This window comes from Panicum virgatum, chromosome 4K (genome assembly GCF_016808335.1).
Source record: "Panicum virgatum strain AP13 chromosome 4K, P.virgatum_v5, whole genome shotgun sequence".
In the NCBI taxonomy this organism is placed as follows: Eukaryota; Viridiplantae; Streptophyta; class Magnoliopsida; order Poales; family Poaceae; genus Panicum; species Panicum virgatum.
The window spans coordinates 1708973-1732451 of NC_053139.1; the positions used below are offsets into that span (position 1 = coordinate 1708973).

The 23479-nt window shown below is 55.3% G+C and overlaps 2 protein-coding genes across 3 annotated transcripts; both read left to right on the top strand.

Moving 5' to 3' along the window:
* The first annotated feature begins 18415 nt into the window (after positions 1-18415).
* LOC120704785 (scarecrow-like protein 3) lies at positions 18416-18995 on the top strand. The gene is made up of 2 exons (XM_039989317.1): positions 18416-18792; positions 18824-18995. Exons 1-2 carry the CDS (start codon positions 18416-18418, stop codon positions 18993-18995), a joined length of 549 nt encoding a protein of 182 aa, XP_039845251.1.
* A 964-nt stretch (positions 18996-19959) lies between these two features.
* Positions 19960-23167, top strand: LOC120702454 (calcium-dependent protein kinase 17-like). Of its 2 annotated transcripts, XM_039986259.1 has the most exons (4): positions 19960-20141; positions 20537-21281; positions 21372-21668; positions 22358-23158. In XM_039986259.1, exons 2-4 carry the CDS (start codon positions 20705-20707, stop codon positions 22999-23001), a joined length of 1518 nt encoding a protein of 505 aa, XP_039842193.1. In that variant the 5' UTR covers positions 19960-20141; positions 20537-20704; the 3' UTR covers positions 23002-23158. The 2 variants fall into 2 exon arrangements, with proteins under 2 accessions (XP_039842193.1, XP_039842194.1); XM_039986260.1 differs by lacking the exon at positions 19960-20141 and having other exon boundaries at positions 20262-21281; positions 22358-23167.
* Positions 23168-23479: the final 312 nt, after the last annotated feature.

The window sequence follows — 23479 nt, forward strand, 5'->3', positions numbered from 1 at the left end:
TGTGTTCATCGTGTTCTAGAGTGAGATCCATCTGGGACTAGCTAACCCCCGAGTACACACCCTCTGGGCTAGGGCGGGTGCCTTCCGCCACCCGGCCGTGGTTGCAGCACCACGACATTTGGCGCGCCAGGTAGGGGGTTTAGCTGGTCGCAGTTCATCTCCTCTTCGTCCCCATGGTTCGTGTGGACGGCGTAGAGATGACAGAGGGTGTGGCGTCCTCCACGCCACACGCCCCTCGTGTTCCTGCTCCAGGGGCAACTGTGCCTGCGGAGCAGCCACCGTCGGCGGCAGCGCGCGCTGCTCGCCGGCAAGAGTCAGGGCGCCCATCAAGGGCCCCCTCACAAGCTGCGAGCGGCGGAGCGCTGGCAGCGGCTAGGGAGTTGTTTCACAACCCCCCAGCTGAGGCAGCCTCGCCAGACGCCCTGAAGCAGTGGCGGGATGACGTTGATCGTCTCCTCCACCTGGCTCAGGCCTCCCCCAGTTCTGCAAGGACTGGGCAACGACCTCCGCCCGGCAACGCGGTGGTACCTTACCACCAGCGTCAGGGCGGTGCGTCGGCGTCCGTGCGCTCCCCTACCGTGAGGGGTGCACGAACAAAAGACCTGCGGGCGGAGCTCAACCGCCGGCGTGTGGGAGAGGATGCTCGCGTCTCTGTTGAGAGGGCGCGAGAGCGCTGTCTTAACATTGAGGGCCGTAACCTCAACGCCGACTTGGACGTGGTGGCACCCAAGCCCACGGTGAATGCCTGGATACAGCCAGGCGCACCAGTTCCTGGGGTGGGCTGCGCTGCGCTGGCGGACCACCTCCGAACAGTGGCATGGCCATCCAAGTTCCACCCCCATCTGCCGGAAAAGTACGACGGTACCACTAACCCGTCGGAGTTCCTGCAGGTGTACGTTACTGCCATCACAGCGGCTGGTGGTAATGGCGCCGTCATGGCAAGCTACTTTCATGTAGCCTTGTCTGGGCCAGCCCGGACCTGGCTCATGAACCTCACACCTGGGACGATCCAGTCCTGGGAAGAGCTGTGTGCGAGGTTCACAGTGAACTTCGCCAGTGCGTATCAGCAGCATGGTGTGGAGGCACACCTCCACGCCGTGAGGCAAAAACCCGGAGAAACGCTCCGGGCCTTCATCTCGCGCTTCACCAAGGTACGGTGTACCATTCCTCGTATCTCAAATGCATCTATTATCACTGCTTTCCGCCAGGGGGTACGTGACGAGAAGATGCTCGAGAAGCTGGCGACGCACGAGGTGGAAAGCGTCACTACGCTTTTCTCCCTGGCAGACAAGTGTGCCAGGGCCGCTGAGGGTCGTGCATGGCACTCCGCCCCCAAGGCGGAGACGTCAAGGCTAGCGGCTCCAGTGCTACCGCTCAGGGCGGTGGCAAGAAGAAGAAGAACAAGAACCGGAATCGCGGGGAACCGCAATCTGGCGGACCAGTCGTTGCAGCGGCAGCGCCAGCGGCGGCGCCGACTGCGGCAGTAGCGGCTGGGGGCCAAAATGCACATGGCAAACGCCCTCGCCCGCAAGGTGGGAGCGGAGGTTCAAGCCCAGTGCATCCCACCGCTCGCCACAGCGCCGCTGACTGCCGCGAGATCCAGAAGCTCGCGAAGCGGGTCAGTGGGCGGCGTGAGCAGTCCTCCAAAGATGGCTCACCTCCTCCTCGCCAGCGGGCCGGCAAGGAGAAGGCCTCCGACAGCGGGGCCGCCGCCGGGGAGAAGGAGCTGGGGTACCAATCCCCTGCTCGAGAGCTGAAGGGCGTTTACCACGACGACGACTCCAATTCCGACAACGGCGACCGCCGCAAGAAGCTGTACGTAATGTACGGCGGAAGCTGGGAGCTTGTCTCCCGACGGGACGTGAAGACCCTTCGCCGGGAGGTCCTCTCGGTGAAGCCGGGGGTCCCGAAGGCGGCGCCGCACCAGAGGTGGATGAACACCACCGTCTCTTTCGGGCCATCCGACTGCCCGGAGAATATGGCCGGAGCTGGTGTACTACCTCTAGTCACCGCTCCCGTCATATCCAACGTAAGGCTCAATCACGTGCTGATTGATGGTGGGGCTGGCCTCAATGTCATCAGCTATGCAGCGTTCAAGCAGCTACAGATCCCGGAGTCCAAGCTGACTCCCTCTCGCCCATTCTCTGGAGTGGGCCCACACCCGGTGTTCCCTCTGGGGAGCATCACATTGCCGGTCACATTCGGGACCGAGGAGAACTTCCGCACAGAGAGCGTTCTGTTCGATGTTGCGGAAGTAAACCTCCCGTTCAACGCCATCATTGGCCGGCCGGCGCTCTACCGCTTCATGGCCATTGCTCATTATGGGTATTTGGTCTTGAAGATGCCTTCCCCTGCCGGAGTCCTCACCGTGCAGGGCGACCGCACCGCTGCCGTCGCTGCAGTTGAGAGACTGCATACTCTGGCGGCAGAGGCTGCACGTTCCGAGGAGGATCCATCCACCTCGCAACTCAAGGCGCCTGCAAAGGCTACCAAGGCCCAACCGTCCGATCCGGACCATGTTCCCGTGAAGACAGTGCATATTGGAGAGGACTCCACCAGGACCACCCGCATCGCGGGGAACCTGGAGGAGAAATAGGAAGACGTGCTCATCGCTTTCCTCCGGGCAAATGTCGACGTGTTCGCCTGGGAACCGTCAGAGATGCCCGGGATCCCCAGGGAAGTGATCGAGCACAATCTGAGGATCTACCCCGACGCCACGCCGGTGCGCCAGAAGCCTCGGAAGCAGTCCGTGGAGCGATAAAACTTCATCCGCGAAGAAGTCCACAAGCTCCTACACGCCGGCTTCATCGAGGAGGTCCACCACCCCGAGTGGTTAGCCAATCCGGTCGTCGTCCCAAAGGCCAACGGGAAGCTTCGGATGTGCATCGACTACACCAGCCTCAACAAGGCATGTCCTAGAGACCCCTATCCTCTTCCGCGTATCGATCAGATCGTGGACTCCACCTCCGGGTGTGACCTTTTGTCTTTCCTAGATGCATACTCTGGTTTCCACCAGATTCAGATGTCTAGAGAGGATAGGAAGCATACTGTCTTTGTAACAGTAGATGGGCTTTATTGCTACATTGTCATGCCGTATGGCCTAAGGAATGCCTTACCCACGTTTGTACGAGCTATGAACAAAACCTTCTGTAATCTAATTTGAGATATTGTTGAGGTTTATGTCGATGACATTGTGGTCAAGACTAAGGTAGGGTCAACACTAGTGGAGGACCTGTCCCTCGTCTTCGACCGGCTCCGCGCCACGCGCACGAAGCTGAATCCCGAGAAGTGCATCTTCGGTGTCTCAGCAGGGAAGCTGCTGGGTTTCCTGGTCTCACATCGAGGCATCGAGGCAAACCCAGCCAAGATCAAGGCGATCGAAGCGATGAGGCCTCCCGGCCGCATCAAGGATGTCCAGAAGCTCACTGGATCTCTCGCTGCTCTTAGCCGCTTCATATCGAGGCTAGCTGAGAGGGCCCTCCCCTTCATCAAACTATTGAGGAGGTCCGGTCCATTTTCTTTGACCGAAGAGGCTGAACAGTACTTCCAGGAGCTGAAGCAGCACCTCACCTCGCTGCCAGTATTGGTGGCTCCAGAGCCCGGTGAGCCGTTGTTTCTGTATCTTGCTGCGTCTGCGGAGGCAGTCAGCATGGTGCTGGTCGCCGAAAGGACGGAGCAAGCTCGCCAGGGGGACACCAGGGTCTCCCCGGCCAAAGATGGTGAGCCGGACCCCGGACACGGGGGCCGGTCAGCCTCACCTCTGCCTGAAGCCCCGGACCCCGCACAAGGGGGTCCGGACGAGCCTTGTGCCAGTGGGAATCCAGAGCCGCTGGGGGCCCAAGGACCTGATGTGGTGGATAAGGGCGAGCCGGACCCGGTAACCAGGGTCCGGACCGTCCAAAAGCCAGTTTACTACGTCAGTGAAGTCCTCCACGAGGCGAAGGCCAGGTATCTTGAGACACATAAGCTTATCTATGCAATACTTATTGCGTCCAGGAAACTGCGCCACTACTTTCAGGCACACCGAGTTGTCATAGTGACCTCTTACCCGTTAAGAGCGATCCTGCACAACTCCAACGCCACAGGCAATATCGCCAAGTGGGCGGCAGAGCTGGCCGAGTTCCAACTGGACTTCCAGCCACGCCATGCAGTCAAGAGCTAGATTCTGGCCGATTTCATAGCGGAGTGGACTCCTTCCCCAAGCAATCCTGGGGGTCCGGTCGTCAACGCTGGACCCCCGGAGCCGGAAATCAGGGCACCAGTCTTCACCGAGCCCCACTGGACGCTCTTCTTCGACGGGTCCGCCCGCGAAAAGTGGGCCGGAGCTGGTGTGGTCCTCATCGACCCAAACGGAGATCAGCTGAAGTACATGGTGCACCTTGAGTTCAAGGCCACCAACAACATGGCGGAGTCCGAAGCTCTGATCTTTGGCCTGACGCAAGCCCTCTCATTGGGGGTCCGGCAGCTCTTGGTGAAGGGGGACTCCCAGCTAATCATCAAGCAGGTCCGAAGGGATTGCAACTGCAACAACCCCCAGCTCGCGGCATACCTCATACACGTGAGGAAGCTCGAGAAGGACTTCGACGCCTTGGAACTGCAACACGTTCCCCGCGAGCACAACTCAGCAGCAGATGATCTCTCTGTGAGAGCATCTACCTGGGCACCCGTGCCGGAGGGTGTCTTCGAAAGACGGCTGCTGAGACCTACCGCCCAGCCTGCCGAGCTGGGTGAAGGGGATCAAGCTAGCACCTCAAAGCCAGCGGTCCCGGCAGCACTCCACCTGTGGTGCCCGACCTGGGCCGTGTGCCCTGTTGAGGATCCTGGAGACCTCGCAGAGCCACACCCACCTACTCAGGGAGCTCCCGATGCATGGATCTCCGAGATCCGGGACTACCTGAAGGATAACATCCTGCCTGATGACGATGTGTCCGCTGAGCGCATAGTCCGATTGGCTAAACGCTACGCGGTGGTAGAAGGGGATCTCTACCGCCGTGGCGCCAACGGTGTCCTCATGCGGTGCATTTCCCAAGGAGAGGGCCGCGAGTTGCTCGCGGAGATCCATGGAGGCGAGTGCGAAATTCATTCCTCCTCTCGCACGCTTGTTGGCAAGGCCTTTCGGCATGGCTTCTACTGGCCAACAGCACTCCAGGATGCGGCTGAGCTCGTAAGGTCCTGCAAAGCATGCCAATTCCATACAAAGCAAATACATACCCCAGCTCAAGCTCTGCAGATGATTCCGCCCTCATGGCCATTCGCTGTGTGGGGTGTGGATATCCTGGGGCCATTCCCCCGGGCTGTTGGCAGGTACCGGTTCCTCTATGTCGCCATCGACAAGTTCACCAAGTGGCCGGAAGTTACCCCTGTGGTGAATATCACTAAGAAATTAGCAGACACCTTCCTCAGGTCCATTGTATGCAGATTTGGCATCCCAAGTCGCATCATCGCGGATAACGGGACCCAATTCAGAAGCAGACTCTTCCAAGAGTACTGTGAGGACATTGGCATCCAGTTATGCTTTGCGTCCGTAGCACATCCTCGCAGCAATGGACAAGTTGAGAGAGCGAATGCAGAGATTCTCAGGGGACTCAAGACCCGCACCTACAACTGCTTGAAGAAGCATGGTGCCAAATGGGTTGACGAGCTTCCATGCGTGCTATGGGGCAATCGGACCACACCCAGCCGAGCCACCGGGGAGACTCCGTTCTTCCTGGTCTACGGGGCTGAAGCATGCCTTCCCCCAGAAATTCACCTGGGCTCACCACGGGTCCAGGCCTTTGACGAATCCATGCAGGAACAGCTGCGGCGCGACGATGTGGACTTCGCTGATGAGCGAAGGTGGCGAGCAGCAATCCGAAATGCACGCTACAACCAGGCGCTCCGGCGCTATCATCAACGGTTCGTGCACGGCAGGGAGCTCCGAGCTGGCGACCTCGTCCTCAGACGGATCCTGAGCCGAGCAGGGCTCCACAAACTTTCCCCCAGCTGGGAGGGGCCCTTCAGGGTTACAGAGGTATGCCGGCCCGGATGCGTTCGCCTCGCCACAGAAGATGGAGTGCCGCTGCCCAACCCATGGAACATAGAGCATATGCGTAAGTTCTACACCTAGGCAGAGCTGGAAAATAATCCTTTCCTTTGTAATAAGATAGAATTACCGTGCGGCCCAGAGCGGTTGGGGGCCACCCTCGCAAACCCGACCTCTGGCATCCATCGCACCGGCGGCTAACGCGCGGCCCAGAATGGTAGAGGTCCGACCTCGTAAACCCGGTCTCTGGCATCTATCGCGCATGCCATGTACATCAAGATTGCAAAGGAAATAATTTCTCCCAGTTCTGTCTTTGTGTCAAAATTTAAACTCGCATGCCGATTCTCAAAGTTTTTACCTCTCTAACCCCCGCGGGGACCTCTGCCCTTGTTGCTACAACTAAGATCTGAGCTGGGTTACTGGACTGCCATACAGATCCGGACCCTCTTGCTGCTGGAGAGGAGTCCAGACCCTTAGGGACCTACTCTAGAGAGCGAGTGCTTGTTTCCTGGGGTGGTCCGGAGTCCTGTGTAGCCGCTTAGCTGGTTCCGTACCCAAAAGCCTACACACTCCACCACCCTGTAACGAGTACTCTAGTACCTGGAGTCGGGTAATTAAGGGCCCGGACCCCGTTCCAGCTCAAGAGTTGGTTTCCTAAGTCCAACACGGCATGTCTAGTCCTATATCTCAAAAGATCGAGTACAACAAAGTGACCTTGCCACTGCTGCGAGAGGCCTGGGATGATGAAGCCAGGTCCGGGAAGATCGTGCTGTTTCCTGGAATGGTCCGGAGCCTTGTGTAGCGCCTTAGCCTGGTCCCGTACCCTAAGCCTACACACTCCACCACTCTGTAACAAGCGCTGAGCAACCTGGACCTGCGCATCTAGAGCCCCGGACCTTGTACCAGCCTGGCACTGGTCAGGGATGAGCCCCGCGGGCCTGCTACTAAGCTGTAAATTTGAAGTGGTACACAGGTTAAGTCCTGACTGGTGGTAGCCAGCCTCAAACCATTGAGCCTACCTACCAGGGGGCCCTAGCATCTGCTTCAAAGCCTTCATGCAGATCAAGGTCCAGTCTCAATGGTAGACAGACTCAAAACAACTGAGTCTATCTCCCAGGGGGCCCGGAGCATCCGCTTTGTCCCACACATCACGAACGGATTCTGCATGCGTTAAGCAACTAAGTTGCAGTATCATTGCTACTATATAAGTGAGCTTGATTCTTTTCTCTGTAGTTATGTATGCTACACAGGCAACAAGGCCCTTGCTCGTCTTACAAACTATGCAGCCCTATGCCCAACGAGGTCCGGAGTATCTTCTACGGCTCAGGTGGCAGACAGGTCCAAGCAACTGCACCTATCTGCCAGGGGGCCAGGGCGCCGGGGTGCTGCATACCGCAAATCAACAACTGACAAACAGCTAAGTTGAAGTTTCTTCTGTTTCAAAAATTTCAGCTAATATAATGTTTGTTACATAGTGCAAAAAGATAAAAGATACAATCCCTAGCCTAAGGGTCCGCAGGCCCTCGCTTGAAGTAGGCGGCGACGAAGTCAACGACCTCCCGCACGCTGTCCCGAGCGGCGGCCTCCGTCTCCGCTACAGGGCCATCGACCACGGGCGCCAACGAGATGGTCGGGTCGTGGCTCCGGAGGCAGGTTAGGATGTGCTCCGCCACCATCCGGATCAGCTCGCGGCCCTCGGTTTCGAGCTGTCCAGCAAGGACCGGCCCCAGGCGCTGGAGCCTATCCGAAGCAGAGCTCAGCACTGGGAGGGCGTCAGCTATCGAAGCTGGCGGCTCCGCCACCTGGATTGGGCTCATCCCAAGTGGCACCAGTGCGAGGCTCGCTTCGGCCGCCCAGTCAGCAATCCGCTGGGCTCCCACGCGCTGGTCCTCCTGGTGCTTCCGGACCGCCTCCTGGACCGCATCTCGCACCCGGGTGTCCAGAGCCACTTTGGCCACCTCCACCTCACGGGACCTTTCCTCGAGCCCGCGGGACCTCTCCTAGAGCTCGGCCTCCCTCTCCTCCGCCTGGTCCTTCAACTTCTTGAGCGAGTCTCGCTGGCGCCTGAGTTCCTTATCTATGCCGGTGGCGTGGGCCTCCCGCTTGGCGAGGGATTTCCCGCCCTCCTCCAAAACCGCCTCGTCGGCAGTCAGCTGGCGGGCTCTCTCCTGCAGTTGTTCATGCCATCCCTGCAGAGTCGCAGAGAAGACGTCGAGCTCCTGCCTCCGGACCTCGAGGTCCTCGCTGCGAGTCTCCAGCTCGGACTGTCGAGCCGCGAGGTGGGCCTCGAGGTCGGACCGCTGAGCCGCGAAGCCAACAACCTCCAGAGTGAAATCCCGCTCCCGCTGCGCCAGGGATTTCTCTCGGTTCGACACTGCGAACTCCCGGTCAAACACCTTCTTAAGGTTGGCTCGGTAGGCCTCTTGATCCGCCTTGAGCTTTGACCGAGTTTCTGCAGCGCGGGAGGCTTCAGCCTTCGTATGTGCTTCCAGGCGGGTGTGCCAGTCGGAGAGGCGCTGGCGCTCGCTCTCCAGGGCAGACCACTCCCGCTGGAAGGCCGTCTCGGCGGAGGAGGTTGCCTCTTCGATCGACCGCCGGACCTGAAACATCACCTGGGGGAGGGGAGTCACATCCTCCTCCGGGAGTTGGTGCTGCAGGAGCCGCCTGCCAAAGACCACCTCCAACTCCTCCTCTGCAACAGGACCGGAGCTGGAGGTGGGGGCTTCTGCTGTAGCACTTGTCTCCGCCTCCACCGCCGCCGCGTCGGATGCGGCTGCGCCCAGCACCGGCGCCGGCGCCTCCGCCGCCGCCGCGTCGGGTGCGGCTGCGCCCAGAGCCGGCATCTCAGCCGCCGCGGCGTCGGGTGCGGATGCCCCCAGCGCCTGCGCCTCGGCCATCGCTGCGTCGGGTACGGCAGCACCCAACACCGACGTTTCCGCCGTCGCCGCGTCAGATGTGGCTGCACCCAGCACCGGCATTTCCACCGCCGCTGTGTCTGCTGCCCCTGCCGCAGGTGCCTCCACCGCCGCGGCATTGTGCGCTGCTGAGCCTGGAAATGACACACCTGTCAGCTCCACGTCACACACTACTGGGCTGGCATAGGTCGCTGTACCTGAGGGTCCCGCACCCGCTGTCGCCGTTGCTGTCAACACCGAGGCCGCGGCCGCCTGGGCACCAACCGACGACCCAGCGATGGTAGAGGAACCGCTGGGGCGAGGAGCCCTGGTAACAAAGCGGAGAAGCCTTCAGGAAAAAAGCAGAGCACTGGCGTAAAGGAAGAAAGCAGGATAACACTAACCCAGAAGTACCGGGCACCCAGCGTCCTCGGAGCCCCGGCCTCTTCTCCTGCGGCTGCTGCTGTTGCTGCTGTTGCTGCTGCTGCCCCTGCAGCTGCGATGCAGGCGCAACCCGGGCCTGTTCCTGCTGCTACTGTCCCCGTGGCTGCAGCACGGGCACGACCCGGGGTTGCACCTGTTGCTGTTGTTGCCGCCCTCGTGCCTGTTGCCGCTGCTCTTGCGGCGGCTGCTGCTGTTGCTGCCGGCGGGAGGAATTCCTCGGCGGCGATGGTGGTGGTGCGGCTGCCCCAGAGGATGCGTGGGGGCCGGCAGCCGGGAGCTACCCTGGCCCGCGCCCTCAGAAGACCTCTGGCGCTTCGCGGCGGGCTCTGAGACCAGGGTCCTGTCGCCCCTGAGTAGCCTGCGCCGGCCCCCTCTCCCGACGATGCACCGGAGCTGCTCTGTGCCCGGCTGGAACCGGCTGCGGCCGCGATGCTAGCCGTGGCCTGCTTCCCCTTTGTGGTGGCGCCGGACCCCGCAGTGCTCAGCGTAGCCTGATCCCCGGACGCGCCAGGGATCCGGAGCCCACAGTTCGCGTCGCCTCCGGTCTGGCATGGGGCCAGTCCCCCGTCGTCCAGAGTCGGCAGGGTTGCCAGCACCGCCACCCTCGCGGGGTCCTCGCAGAGGGGGACTATGCTCTGCGGGAGGATAAGGTTCTCCGGGATGAAGGCGTCCCCCGTCACGTTCCGCACCAGAACCTCCAAGGCCTCCTGGGTCAGGTCGCTCCCCTCTCCGCGTTGGGTCCTGCTGCAGTCGTTGAGGCCGGTGAAGTTCCACGCAGGACGCGGCCACTGCTTCAGGGGAGCGATCCGGCGCTTCACGAAGTCTCCGAGCACGTGCCACGAGGTGAGGCCGCTCTCCGCCAGCGACCTGATCTTGTCCAGCACGGAGTCAAACTCCGGCTGCAACGACAGCTTGGCCCTCCAGGATGCCTTATCGGAGGCGGGCCCCTCGGTCGGCAGGGCGAGGCGCTCGTTGGCTTCGGTGGTGGCGATCACCCCATCCCTGCGCCACTCCTCCCGCTTTCTGCCAGCAAGGCCGGGAATGTAAGGAGTCGCCAGGTCACTCCTCACCTGGAAGTAGTACCCCCCACCTCGTCCTTGCTCCTTCCGGACTTGACTAGAATGAAGAAGTAGCGGAAGAGGATGACGCAGGGCCGAACTCCCACGAACATCTCGCATAAGTGCACGAAGATGGACACTAGGAGGAGGGAGTGCGGCGTCAGATGCTGAAGTTGGAGGCCGAAGTCTTCCAGCAGCAGCAGCAGGAACGAGGAAATCGGCAGTCCCACGCCGGTGGAGATGTGCGAAATGAATAGCACAAACTCCCCAGCGCGGAGGTTGCCAAGGGGAACCGAGCCTGCTCGCACCCCCCAGCCGGTCTCCTGAGCACTCCATCCCAGCAGACGGCGCACTGTGTTCAACTCTCCCTCGGTCTGGTAGCGGCGGGGATGAACAAGGGACGCCATCTCTCGGTGGAGTGAGTAGCAGCCTGCGCGGGAGAGAAAGGGGCAAGGGAAGCTCGAAGGCAAAGGGGCGCAAAGATTAGAAGGAAGAAGGCGAATGCGGAAAAGTAACCGCGGAATGCGGTTCACCCCATTATAAAGCCTGACTCAACCGGCGCACCCCGGAACCGTCGCCGGAACCCAAGCGACGCCCGCGCCTGGTGTTAACCGCCCAGTCCATGACATGGGGGCCCAGGCCCATCTGTCGGGGTGAGCGGGTAACCAACAAGGGTGCGAAGAGACGGGATCTGAACCAACGCCCGAGCGCGCGGAGCGAGGCGGAAGCCAAGCTGACGTGCGTGTATTAAGCGCTGGCGTGGCCGAGCTTTTCGGGAACTGCGCCGGTAGTAAATGATCCGTTTACTCCGGCCGCAAAAATGCCGAGCGTCGCGCGCGTGACTAGGTGTACCACTGTGCGTGGGGGCCACGAGTCAATAAGCCGTTGCGATGTGATGAGGCAGCGGACAATCCGATGGATGGTCAAAGCCGGTCAAGACCTCTGCAGCAAGAAGCTTCAAGCTATGCAGAGTCAAATCGCAGTAGTGGCCCCACCTGCGGGTTCGTACCTCCCCCAAGGTGGGCCCGGGGGCCACTGTCGGTACCCTGTAGCAGGGATACCCACTCTTACTGCAGCAAGGCAGGACCCGCGTAGTTATCCGTAACTACACGTAAGAACGGAGTAGCCAGGCCCCACCGGTCAGGCTCTTTCCTCAGCAGGCCAACGGCCCCGAACCCGTTCCCCGCCTGGGGATGGGTCCGGAGACGCCGCGTGTCTCTAAGGAAGGGAAGCTTCGAGCTGACAGCCGAGGCCTCGGACCCCCCATAGGGGTCCGGGACCTCCTACGCCTTCCGGACCCCCCTTACCGTGTGGGGGTCCAGAGCCGCCACGTGCCCCGGAGGCACGGGCGCGGACTCGTGCGCGAGTCCTCCGCAAGGAGACTCGCCCACCTACCGCATTTAATGCGGATGGTTGAGGCGTGATCTGTCGCCGCGGCACGCGGGACAGCCTTTGTCAGGTCTCACTGTGCACCGCGTATTACCAAGGTGCACAGTGCGGCCGCCTGTGCCGCGCCCGCGCAGAGCCCGTCTGCAGCATTAAATGGATACGACGGCACGGCACTTTTCCATCATGCCGCCTACGCCGCTCCCTACACAGCCATTCAGCTACGTGGCAGGCGACGCCGCTAGCTACGTCTGGCATCATCCTGACAAGACGGCACCTGGATATGATGAACGAGGGACACCAGGGGCAGGCAAGGGGTTCCAGAAGAGAGATCCCCGCTGCCTGCGACGCCATGATGTATGAACAGTACGTTAATTTATACTACACCGTTGGGCCCACTTGTCGGGGACCCAACAGCCATGTACGCGCCTCCCTTGAGATATAAAAGGGAGGCGCTCGCTGCGCACTACAGACTTCAAGCTCTCCGCACACACCAGCCCTGGTGAGCTCGCCCACTCTCGTGGGAAGGCAATACAACACACAGTGGACGTAGGGTATTACGCTCCGGCGGCCCGAACCACTCTAAATCTTGCTGTGTTCATCGTGTTCTAGAGTGAGATCCATCTGGGACTAGCTAACCCCCGAGTACACACCCTCTGGGCTAGGGCGGGTGCCTTCCGCCACCCGGCTGTGGTAGCAGCACCACGACAGGATACTTCGGTTTTGGAGTGGAACTTGTCAACTATAGCACATCAGTTTTCAGCATATAATAGTGTGGGAAGATGTGAAATCTGGTAGCAATCTAGAAGTCCAATGAAGCTCAAATTTTTATGACTGGTGGATGACTTGGTGTTACACATCTCCACCAAATTTCGTGACAATTGGATATGTACTTTGGGAGATATGGTTTATTCCTTGAAAAGTACAAAATCTGCCATATAAGTGAAAATTATTGGATTGATCAAGAGTCACTTTAATTAAACAGTCCTCAAGTTGGAATCATGATTATAAGTGATTGAGGCACCTATGTTTGGTTTTGAATTGAGCTAGAAGCATGACAAGCTATGAGTATAAGGCCATTTGATTGAGGTGTATATTTGGAACACATTTGGTACTCAAGATTGATGATCAAGACCAAGCCTTTGAATGAAAATCGATTTTGCAAGTTGAGAAATGAGCTAAGTGTCATTGACTTCACAAATGTGGCTTGAAGTCTAGTGCATGTGCTATTTGGCTCTCTTATGCATCTTTTGGTTTGCATTTCTAGCATTCTTCGTACATTTTTGAGCTACTTTTGATTCTACAATGATCTTGCGTGTTTTATCAAAATTTCTTGATACAACATGTTTTTATTGCTTAATGGATGGTATTCATGCTGATTTTGTAATTTTTGGAAGTATTTATGAGCAATGATCCCAAATTCAAATTCAACTCGAGGACTTTCACTAGAATTCTGGGCTGTCTGGAAAGTGTAATGCGGACAGTCCGCGGGTAAGAGGCGGACAGTCCGCAAGTGTGAAGAATTTTAGTCAGAGGCTCTGCAGAAACGGTGTTGGCAGCTGAAATGTAAGGCGGACGGTCCGCTCCATATCTGCGGACGGTCCGCATGGGATCAGTTACACCGGAATAAGGGCATCGGCACATTGATTTAACTGCGACATGGCACTGGCAGACGGTCCGCCTAGCACGCGGACGGTCCGCGCCTGGCGTCGGTCAATCCGATAAGCATCGGTTACTCCGATGTGCAGTAAGTGGAACAAAAGGTGCTAGTAGGGCACTTGCGGACGGTCCACTAGGGGATCGCGGACAGTCCGCCACAGCGGATTTCAAGCAGGCCCAGGAAGCCGAAGGCTTTTATGCATGTGTTCCAAGGAATTGGTTATCTAAAGGACATCAAGGAAATGCTTAGTTGAAGCCATCCAACGGGTTGATCAAGAAAAGAAAGCAACATCCAAATAGAGAGATATTCATGATAATTTAAGTGATATTCAAATGATATTCTCTCAAGAAAGCAAAGATCAAAGATGAAGGAAGCCAACCACAACAAGAAAAGTGCACTTGATCATAAGTGGTTCTCATTTCATATGGGTGAAGTATGGAATTCATATTGGTATTTATTGGTTCTCACCAAGCTATTTAATTGGACTTCATATTTCTATTGTAGAGCTAAATTGGAATCTAATGACTATCCTCTACTCCAACATAGCAAGATGAAATTATTTGACATATGCATTCATACTATGCTAAGGACATGATTAGTGCATATAGTCATATATAGTGATCATTCATGAAAAATAAAATGATTTTAAATGTTTTATGATGCCACTATTGCTTCTATGCTTGATATGATATATTGGTAACATATGACATGTTCATGAGCTAGTAAACTCAAATAGTTGATCTAGAAAATGAGCTTTCAAGTGTTTAACTCAACATTGTCAAGATAACCTTTAGAATGATGCGTGAAGAAGCTTGTCATTGGTTCAAACCGAGTTAGATCATTTGGGCAAGTAATCTAGATCAAGTCAAAAGAGAAAGAAACTCATGAAAATAATCTAATTCAAGAATTGGTTATATTTGTCAAATTCATCAAGTGGTCTATCATCATTCCTACAAGTGGTATTATATTCTACACTTGGTACACATGATCATACAAGTGGTATATTCATTCAAGTGGATCTAGTGCAACAATGGTGGTTCCACAAGTGATCCTCAACTTTAAGTGATTAATTCAAATCAAGAAAGCTACCCTCACCAAAAAGAGCTCAAGGTTCAAGTGGATTGACAAACATTTTGACATAGGTGGAGGAGCCCCACTACAAGGTATCAAGGTCAAGGATCCTACATGTGGCATTTCAAGGTGGTCTTCATGCTTCCACATGTTGTTGTTACAAGTGGTGTCAATTCCAATCAAATTGAAAGTGTCCATCAAAAATGAAGATTCAAGACTCAACCATTTACCCAAGTCCAACTCTTTGTATCAAACCACAACCGCTTCATATGATTGCCAACAAGGGGTAGTAAAGTGGTAACCCTACAAGTACAAGAGGTACAATTTCAAGTGGTAGCCATTGATCTTCACATGGCAAATTTCATTTGGTTTCGGCCCTTTTTATGGTCATTGATGACAAAGGGGGAGAGGAATGAACAAAGATATGAATTATCCTTGGATGACAAAGGGGGAGATGAGATGAGAGTGCGATCATGGACATGGATCAAGATGAGCAATATTGAGGAGGATCGATATTTTTGGACAAGAGGAGCACACAAGTAGAGGGAGCAAGCTCATGAACTTAGTTGTTTGCATTTGATATGTGCATATTCATGTGCTTGCTTGCATTTGCATAAGTTTTAAAATTTATATATGCAATGCTTGTGTGTCATAGAATTTGATTGATGATTTGATAACTAGCATACATAGATTGTAGATAGACATGTTATTTTTATAAGTGAATCAAGAGTCTTGCTAATAATGTTGATCTCATGAGGTATCTTGAGTTTTTGATGCATGTCTAGTTACTCATTGATGCTAAGGAATGAACTTCAAGGATGCAACTCAAATTGGTATCACGCTTCAAAGGTTTATGCTATATACTTTAGCATCATTTAGTAGTGATAACAATCCCACAAATTTCATATTTATGCATGTGTGTGAGTTTAATACCAAATTTCTTGGGCACACATGTAGGGGGAGTTATCACTACCAAGTCGGATTTTTATGGTGCTTATCCAATCTTTCACAAGTGGTCTTAATGGTGGATAAGAAACATAAAATCCAAACCAAGTTAGCTTTTACACGTGTGTGAAGTGCTAGCTTGGAATATGCTTAATTTCCATATCTTTGTAGAGTTGTCATCAATTACCAAAAAGGGGGAGATTGAAAGTCCCTTATTTGGTTTTGGTAATTGAGTGACAACTTAGGTGGACTAATAAGTGTTTATGTTGAGATACACCGGTGATTAGTCCACACAAAGACACTAGTATGAGCAACATGTGCCACGGAGGAGAAATGACTAAAGGTTGATGCTATGCTCATATAGTGTGATGAAAGAACTCATTGCATATGAGACATGACATGGAGTCATGTGACCAAAGTGGAGAAGATCAAGACAAGGCTTGGCTTGATGGATCGGTTTCAATGGTGAAGGGCAAGTCAAGGCTTTGAAGCGAGGGACCGCGTGGCGGTGAAGCTTGAGCTAGACTTGGCACCGATGGACCGAGGCAATGGTGAAGAGCGGGCAAGGTCAAGATCGATAGATCAAAGAGGTCATGTGATGATATGGAGTGGATCATATGATTCAAGGAAGATCAAGCCAAGTGTTGACTCATGATGATGATCAAAAGGCTTGATGGAGTTTGGTGCTTGTGTGGCATCAAAGATGAAATGGAATGCACAAGGCAAAGGTATGACTTGTAGGGCATTTCATTTCACCGGTCAAAGGTTGTGTAGAGAAGTGCATGACCGGATTTAGGATAGATGGCCGTACTATCAAGAGGGACAAACTTGTTTGCATATCGGTCATCTAGTGCCACTTGAGCGATCTAACATTGCGATGTTGCTAGGATCGAGTGGCGTGGTGAGATCAAGTGAAAATCCTTTGAAAATGATTGTGAAAATGCTAACACACATGCACATGGTGGTGTACACTTGGTGGTGTTGGCACTTTTGCAAAGGAGAAGGTGTTGGAGTTGATGTTGATCAACTTGGGGAAGTAAGAAAGGTTTTTCGGTATTCTCCGGAAACTAGGTTGGCTCTTGGAGTGGAATACTGCTTTGATCCATTGTGTTTTGGATCAAATATTCAGTTGTGTTGTGTAGTCCTCTGAATAAGCTTTCTATAGAGTCCAAGATCATCTGATTTGGACATCGGAGCTAAAAGTTATGGTCGTTTTTCCGAGGTACATTTCTGCTGGAAATGGACCTGCGGACGGTCCGCTCTAGGGGAGCGGACGGTCCGCTGTTGTCTCGTTTGAGTTTGAACAGAACCGTTCTTGGCTCTGGATGGTGGTCCAAAGTGAACCGCGGACAGTCCGGTCCTTGGGGGCGGACGGTCCGCCTTTAAAACCTGAAACGAGCGCAGAATCTTGGTAGTTCTGTCTTGGGTGTCCAAATTGTACTGCGGACGGTCTAGCTCTTGGGGGCGGACGGTCCGCCTCCTACTGAAGTTTTTGGGACAGAAATCTTGTAGGTTCTGGTGGTTTGCACGAAGTAAAGGGCGGACGGTCCGCCCCTCAACTTTCAGTTTGCCCAGAGACGCTATCTCTCTGAGTGTTCAGAGTGTTTGAAAGGCGAACGGTCCGCCCCTATGGAGCGGACAGTCCGTGAAGAGCTCTAACGGTCGACTCTGACACATAATCATTGCGTTTCTAGCCGTTGGTTTTGAATGGCTGACCGTCCGGCCCCTGTGGGGCGGACCGTCCGCGAAACCTCTGTTTTCACGGGATTTGAGTGTAACGGCTAGTTTGGGGCCTCCCTCTATAAATAGAAGGTGTGACCAGCCATTTGAGGTTGCTGAGCACTTTGGGGACTTGGTGTCCTTGTGTGAGAGTGCTTGAGAGCCCTCTACTCACTCTAACTTGATAGTAATCATCCGATCAAGGGAGAGGGTGATTCTAGTGCGATTGCTTTGAGAGATTGCATCGAGTGGCACTAAGTGATTGTGTTGCAAGCCGGTGTGCTTGTTACTCTTGGAGGTTGCCACCTCCTAGACGGCTTGGTGGCAAGATGCTCCGTTGAAGCCCGCAAGAAGATTGTGCGGTGCTCCGGAGAAGAGATTGTGAGGGGTATTGTGCTCACCCCGCGGGAGCCGCGAAGAGCACCTCTAGGCTCTAGTTGAGCGAGACGTGAAGAGCAACAAGTGGTCCAGCCGGATCATGTGCTAGAGCTCGGTGTGAGCACTCCACGTGGGAGAGTGTGACTTGAGAGTGATTGGCGGCAACCTTGGAGCTTTTCTCAACGGGGATTAGCTTGGTGGCAACCAAGTGAACCTCGGGATAAAAATCACCGTGTCAACGTGTTCATCTCTTCTCGGTGGTTTGCATTCTCCAAATCACAAGCCTTGTATTTACATTCATATATATACCTTGTGCTTGTGTAGTTGCTCTCTAGTGATTAGTTAGTTTGTGTAGCTTGCTAATCATCTTCTTGCTTGTGTAGCTAGAAGTAGAGATCCTAGTGTAACTAGTTAGCTTGTGTAGCTTAATTAGTTGCTCTTGCTTAGATTGTGTAGCTAAGCAAGTTGAGCTCTTGGGTTTGGATTGTGTATCCTTATCCTTGAGCATCTAGTGAGCTTAGGTTTGGCTTTGTACTTTTGCTCATTAGAATTATGTAGGAGCTCCCCCGGTTTGTGAAGTACTAGTGCTTAGACTTGTGTGGCTTGGCATTAGAATTGTTAGGAGAGCTCTTACTAGTTTGGCACTCCATTTACTTTGTGTAGGATCTTTTTGAGGTGCGAGTCATAGTTAGAGGCGTGAAGTCTTGGCTAAGCGAATAGTTTCAATTCCGCATAAGTTTCGGTTAGCCGGCACAATTAGTTTTAGAAAAAACTATCCACCCCTCTCTAGTCCGCCATCTCGACCCTACACGAGGCCCCGAGGCTCCAGCACACGGCGATGCGGAAGCTGCTCAACCTCGTGCCGGGCCTCTCGCGCGCGCCGCTGTCCACGGCAAACTCCGCATGGTCACCTGGACGACATGCTCCAATCCCATTCATGAAGCTGGCGTACCTGACCACCAACCAAGCCATCTTGGAGGCCATGAAGGGGGAGGTGCACCACCAAGCCATCTTGGAGGCCATGAAGGGGGATGTTCGTGCAAGTCGTCGACCTCTCCAGCCCGGCCTCCAACCCAGTTTGGTGGATCGCGCTCTTCCACGCCTTCCGCGCTCGCTGCACCTGCGGATCACCGCCGTGCACAACCGCAAGGAGTTCCTCGCCAACATGGCCGGCGTGCTCGCCAAGGACGCCGATGCATTCGACATCCAGTTCCAGTTCAGCGCTCCGGCAACTCCTCCGTGTCAGGTCCGGCGAGGCGCTCGCCATTAGCGTGGTGGCGCAGTTGCACCTGCTCCTGGAGGCTGACGACGCGGGTAGGAGGCACGCACACGTCCCGGGCAGCAGCTGCCTGACCCCGGTCCAGATCATCGCGCTGTCCAGCCCAGACAGCTTGGGCGAGCTGCTGGACAAGAGCTGAACACGCAGCTGCAGCTGAGCCTCGACTCGTCGTCCGTGGTCCCGGTCCCTGCGGCCGAGGCTCCAGCACACAGCGCGGCGGAGGCGTTGGCCGCGGCAGTGGCGGAGTCGATCCCGAGCAGAGCACCACGTCCAAGGCTACGACGCCACAGGTCCGGGCGCCCCCCCTGCGAGGTAGCAAACGGAGGGCGCAGGGGAGTGGCGGCGGTCGACGTGCTAGAGCGGACGCGGGAGAGCGCCGGCGGTGGCCTGCCGGAGTGGGAAGAAGAAGATGACAGGTGGGGCGAGGGCAAAATGGTCTTTTTACACCTTCACTCTGCTAAAAATGATTAATATACTTGGCGTGGTGTGTTGGAGACAAACTTGCAATTTTACAATGTGTCGGAGACAATTTCAACTTTCACGGTGTGCTCCACACAAAATCACTGTTTGTTTCAGAGTGTGCTATATATAAATTTCTGTTTTTTTTTACCCGAGCAGGATCGGAGGCACAGGCGTGCATGTGCTGTTTTTAACTAACGGTACGGCCGGTCTGCATCACACGGTGACAGGTAGCCACGCAGGGCACCAAATCCCCAAGACGTACAGTTTCATCTTCTGGAGAAGAAACACTGCACATAATTTGAAATCGAACCCGACCAACCACATTAGAACGATTCAACCCCTCCTAAACCCTAAACAACCCCTCAAATCCGACACATTCTATCTACAAGCACATTAACATTTATATTATTTTTTAAATTGAACACTGGTAATGGGTTGTACTAGAAAATTAGACAAGAGCAACCCTCCAAGCTTACCTCTAATAAATATAAATGGAAAGAAGGGCGCGAATAAACAAAACTTACCCACATGATTAGCGGCCTAATTACGCTGCTGCTAATTACTCTAGCAGGCAGACCGGCTGCTAATTAGCTAGTAGCCCCCTATCAAAAAGTTGGGGCGCCTCCCCACCAACGGAACAGGCAGACAGACCAACACCGTGACCCCCCCTCCCCTGTCTCTCTCTCTCTCTCTCTCTCCTCGTCCTCAAGCTCTCCCTCTCCCTCTCCCCTCCCGCGGCGTGGCCGAATGCCGCGAGCCGGGCGGAGCTGACCCCGCCCGCCGGCGACTCCGCTCGGCCGCCGCCGCCGCCGCAGCGACACGGGTGAGTCTCTTCCTCTAGCGTATCTATATATCTTCGAGGCCGGATACGGTGGTTTCTCCGGCAGTTTTGCCAGCCCGTCTCGGCCTCTCAGGCGAGACGCGGCTCGATCTGCGCGGCCTCTCGCCCAACCGGCTCCGCCGGAGCTTCCTCGGGCGGCTGGCCGCGGGCTCTGTCGCCGCCGCGCCGGCCGCGCGTGTTTCGCGGTCGCCCCCGTGCTGGGAATTTTGAATTCCGAGTCGGTGTCCGGGTCCCGAGCCCGCGGGGTTTCTCGGTTTTTTTTTGTTTGGAAACATTTTTCTTTTGCGGGACAAAGCCGCGATTTTGGGGGCTCCGAGAGCTGATAAAGCTTTGCGTTTTTGGTTTCTTGCTTGCCTTTCTCGCTTTCCTCGCCGCAGATTCGGCTGCCGAGCGCGGAATGCCCGCGGAGGGAGGGCACTGAGGCGCCCAGATTCGGGAGCACGGGAGAGCCTCGCTTGGGGCACCGGGGATTCGCCTCGCCGGGGCGGCGGAGGTGGTTTGGGGGCGGAGGCTCTCCGGATTCCAGCGTGTGGGACCTCAACGCGATGGCCGCCGGCGGCGGCGCCTCCGCCGAAGCCAAGTACAACTCGTACAAGGCGCCGGGCCTGCGCGGGGCCTTCCTTGAGGCGGCGCACGTCTCGTGCCTCGAGGACCGCTACGCGCTCGGGCCGCAGCTTGGGTGGGGCCAGTTCGGCGTCATCCGCTCCTGCTCCGACCTGGTCACCGGCGAGGCTCTCGCCTGCAAGTCCATCGCCAAGGACCGCCTCGTGTCCCCCGACGACGTGAGGGGCGTCAAGCTCGAGATCGAGGTCATGGCGCGCCTCTCGGGCCACCCCAACGTCGTTGACCTCAAGGCGGTGTACGAGGACGAGGACTCCGTGCACCTCGTCATGGAGCTCTGCGCCGGCGGGGAGCTCTTCCACCGCCTCGAGGAGCGCGGCTGCTTCTCGGAGCACGAGGCTGCCGTGCTCTTCCGGTACCTCATGGAGGTCGTCGCCCATTGCCATAGCAAGGGGATCGTGCACCGGGACCTCAAGCCGGAGAACATCCTCCTGGTCAGCAAGTCGCCGTCCTCGCCGATCAAACTCGCGGACTTTGGCCTCGCCACCTACATCCTGCCTGGTACAGTTGGTATCCGATCAATTCTACACAAGGCGCACTTTATCAATGCTAGTCTTTGGGAGCTAAAATCAGAATCTGGGTTTTTGTCAGGTCGAAGCTTGAGTGGCATGGTAGGAAGCCCGTTTTACATTGCGCCGGAGGTGCTTTCCGGTGGATACAATGAAGCTGCCGACGTGTGGAGCGCCGGGGTTATACTCTACATCCTCCTGAGCGGCATCCCGCCGTTTTGGGGGAAAACCAAGTCGAAGATCTTCGAGTGTATAAGGTCGACGGAGCTGCGGTTCCCTTCTGATCCATGGGATAGGGTTTCTGATTCAGCCAAGGAGCTGGTCACTGGGATGCTGCGGCGCGATCCTAGGCAACGACTAACTGCCAAGCAGGTTCTAGGTGAGACATGAATTCATCCGTTTTTCGTAACCGCCAATTGTAAATACTCGCCCTTTTCATGCATGGATATCTTTAGCTTGATTCATTATTCCTGACTATAAATTCAGACATGAATTGATCCGTTTCCGTAACCGCCAATTTTAAATACTTGCCCTTTTCATGCATCGATATCTTTAGCTCAACTCATGATTACTGACTATATATATATTCAGTCAATTGAACTGTCGACCATTGAGATAAACAAAAACATGTCTAGCCTTGTTTAACCCCTCAACAAATTTGCCTTGTTTACGCTACAAATTGAGTAAAGCATTGTAGCTTCTCCGCTAAGCAGTGTGCTAGCGCCAGCTCAAGCTGCTGGTTTTCCTAATTTAATCTTGCAAGGCTGGGAACAGGACGAGTGCCATTGCAGTCATCACCGTTCTTTGGTAGGGCCATGTTCTGGTAGATCCACTACTACCGTACAGAGATTTTAAATTCCCCTTTCTCTTTGCTCATGTTACTTTTTAAGCTTGCTGATTCATTCTTCCACTCTTCATGGAATCTGGTTTGTTTGGTTGTCATAGCATCATTTCCGGACCTTACTGTACAGATCAGCCTGTTGTCAATGATGGCTTCTCCCCCCATTTTGTAGTAGCTGTTCACCAATCACCATGTGGACTTTTATCTTAACAAATCTTCTTACGCAGAGCATTCGTGGATGCAAGAGCACGCTGACCAATCACAAGATTCCTGCAGCCATTGCCACGGGATCGGCCTCCGGAGGGAGGACCTCGGCTCGTGCTCCTTCTCCACGCCGCTGGCGACACGGAGCAGGGACGTGAGCTTCAACACCGGCGGCCCCATCACCTGCCAGGGCATGTTGGAGGAGGACGAGGCGTGGTCGCCCTCCTTCGCCTGCAGGTCGTCCTTCTCGGCATTTGTCACCGACATGGCCCCATCTTGCTCGATGTCTGGCTTCTCGTTCGGCGAGGCAAGCGAGCTCGGTGGCGGCGTGGCGTCCCCCACGCTGCCAGTGGCTTCCATGCCGAGCTTCTCATTCTTCTGCGGGCAAGAGTGCGGCGAGCCCGAGCCGTCGGCATCACAGGGGGTGTCAGTTGCCACTGCTGCTGCTGCTCCTTCCACTTCACGGAGGATGTCAGAGGTCATGGGGGCAGCGAGGCCCGTGACGAACCAGTCGCGGGTCGCTGGCGTCAACAGCAGGCGGAACCACACGATCGGCGCCGGCGAGCGGGAGCCCCTGGACGTGGCGGTGGCGGAGTCCGTCATACGGTGGGCGTCGTGCACGAACCTGTCGACGACGCACTCGCTCCGGGCTTCGCTCGTGTGCTAGCTAGCATTTCGTTCGCTCGATAGTTTGTCGGCCGCCTTTACCTGTAACGCTATGCAAAGCTGAGTGTTGAGATTAAAGTGTCAGTCGAAGGTAGAGAATGTAACCTGGACCCGATATATATGATGTTATTATAGTAAAGCAGTAGATTAACTAGTGATGTTCCTCAGTTCCTGCATGCTGAGTGAGATGTGTTGGTGGTGGGCGCTTTTCGTCGAACACTAAATCCATGATTTGTACACACGAGCCAGTGACAACGGAGCGTATTTTGTCGATATGCTAGGCACCATGCGAACAAGAATTCCTCAGATTCATAAGATTCAAGCAGTTTATATATAGTATATTTACGAACAAGAACATATTTACTAACATGTCCGGCTGGCTTTGGCCATGTCCGGCTGGCTTTGGCCGGTAATTGGTGCTTATTTGCTGCGAGAGAAAAGCTGATTTGAAAAGATATGCAAAACAGGATTTTAAGTGA

What these genes read in the sequence shown, in the direction of transcription:
- LOC120702454 (XM_039986259.1), top strand. Translation starts at nt 20,705, where the DNA reads ATGGCCGCCGGCGGCGGCGCCTCCGCCGAAGCCAAGTACAACTCGTAC. An exon ending in CGCCACCTACATCCTGCCTG is followed by an intron (nt 21,282 to 21,371) that starts GTACAGTTGGTA and finishes GGTTTTTGTCAG; the next exon opens with GTCGAAGCTTGAGTGGCATG. An exon ending in AACTGCCAAGCAGGTTCTAG is followed by an intron (nt 21,669 to 22,357) that starts GTGAGACATGAA and finishes CTTCTTACGCAG; the next exon opens with AGCATTCGTGGATGCAAGAG.
- LOC120704785 (XM_039989317.1), top strand. Translation starts at nt 18,416, where the DNA reads ATGCGGAAGCTGCTCAACCTCGTGCCGGGCCTCTCGCGCGCGCCGCTG. An exon ending in GCATTCGACATCCAGTTCCA is followed by an intron (nt 18,793 to 18,823) that starts GTTCAGCGCTCC and finishes CCTCCGTGTCAG; the next exon opens with GTCCGGCGAGGCGCTCGCCA.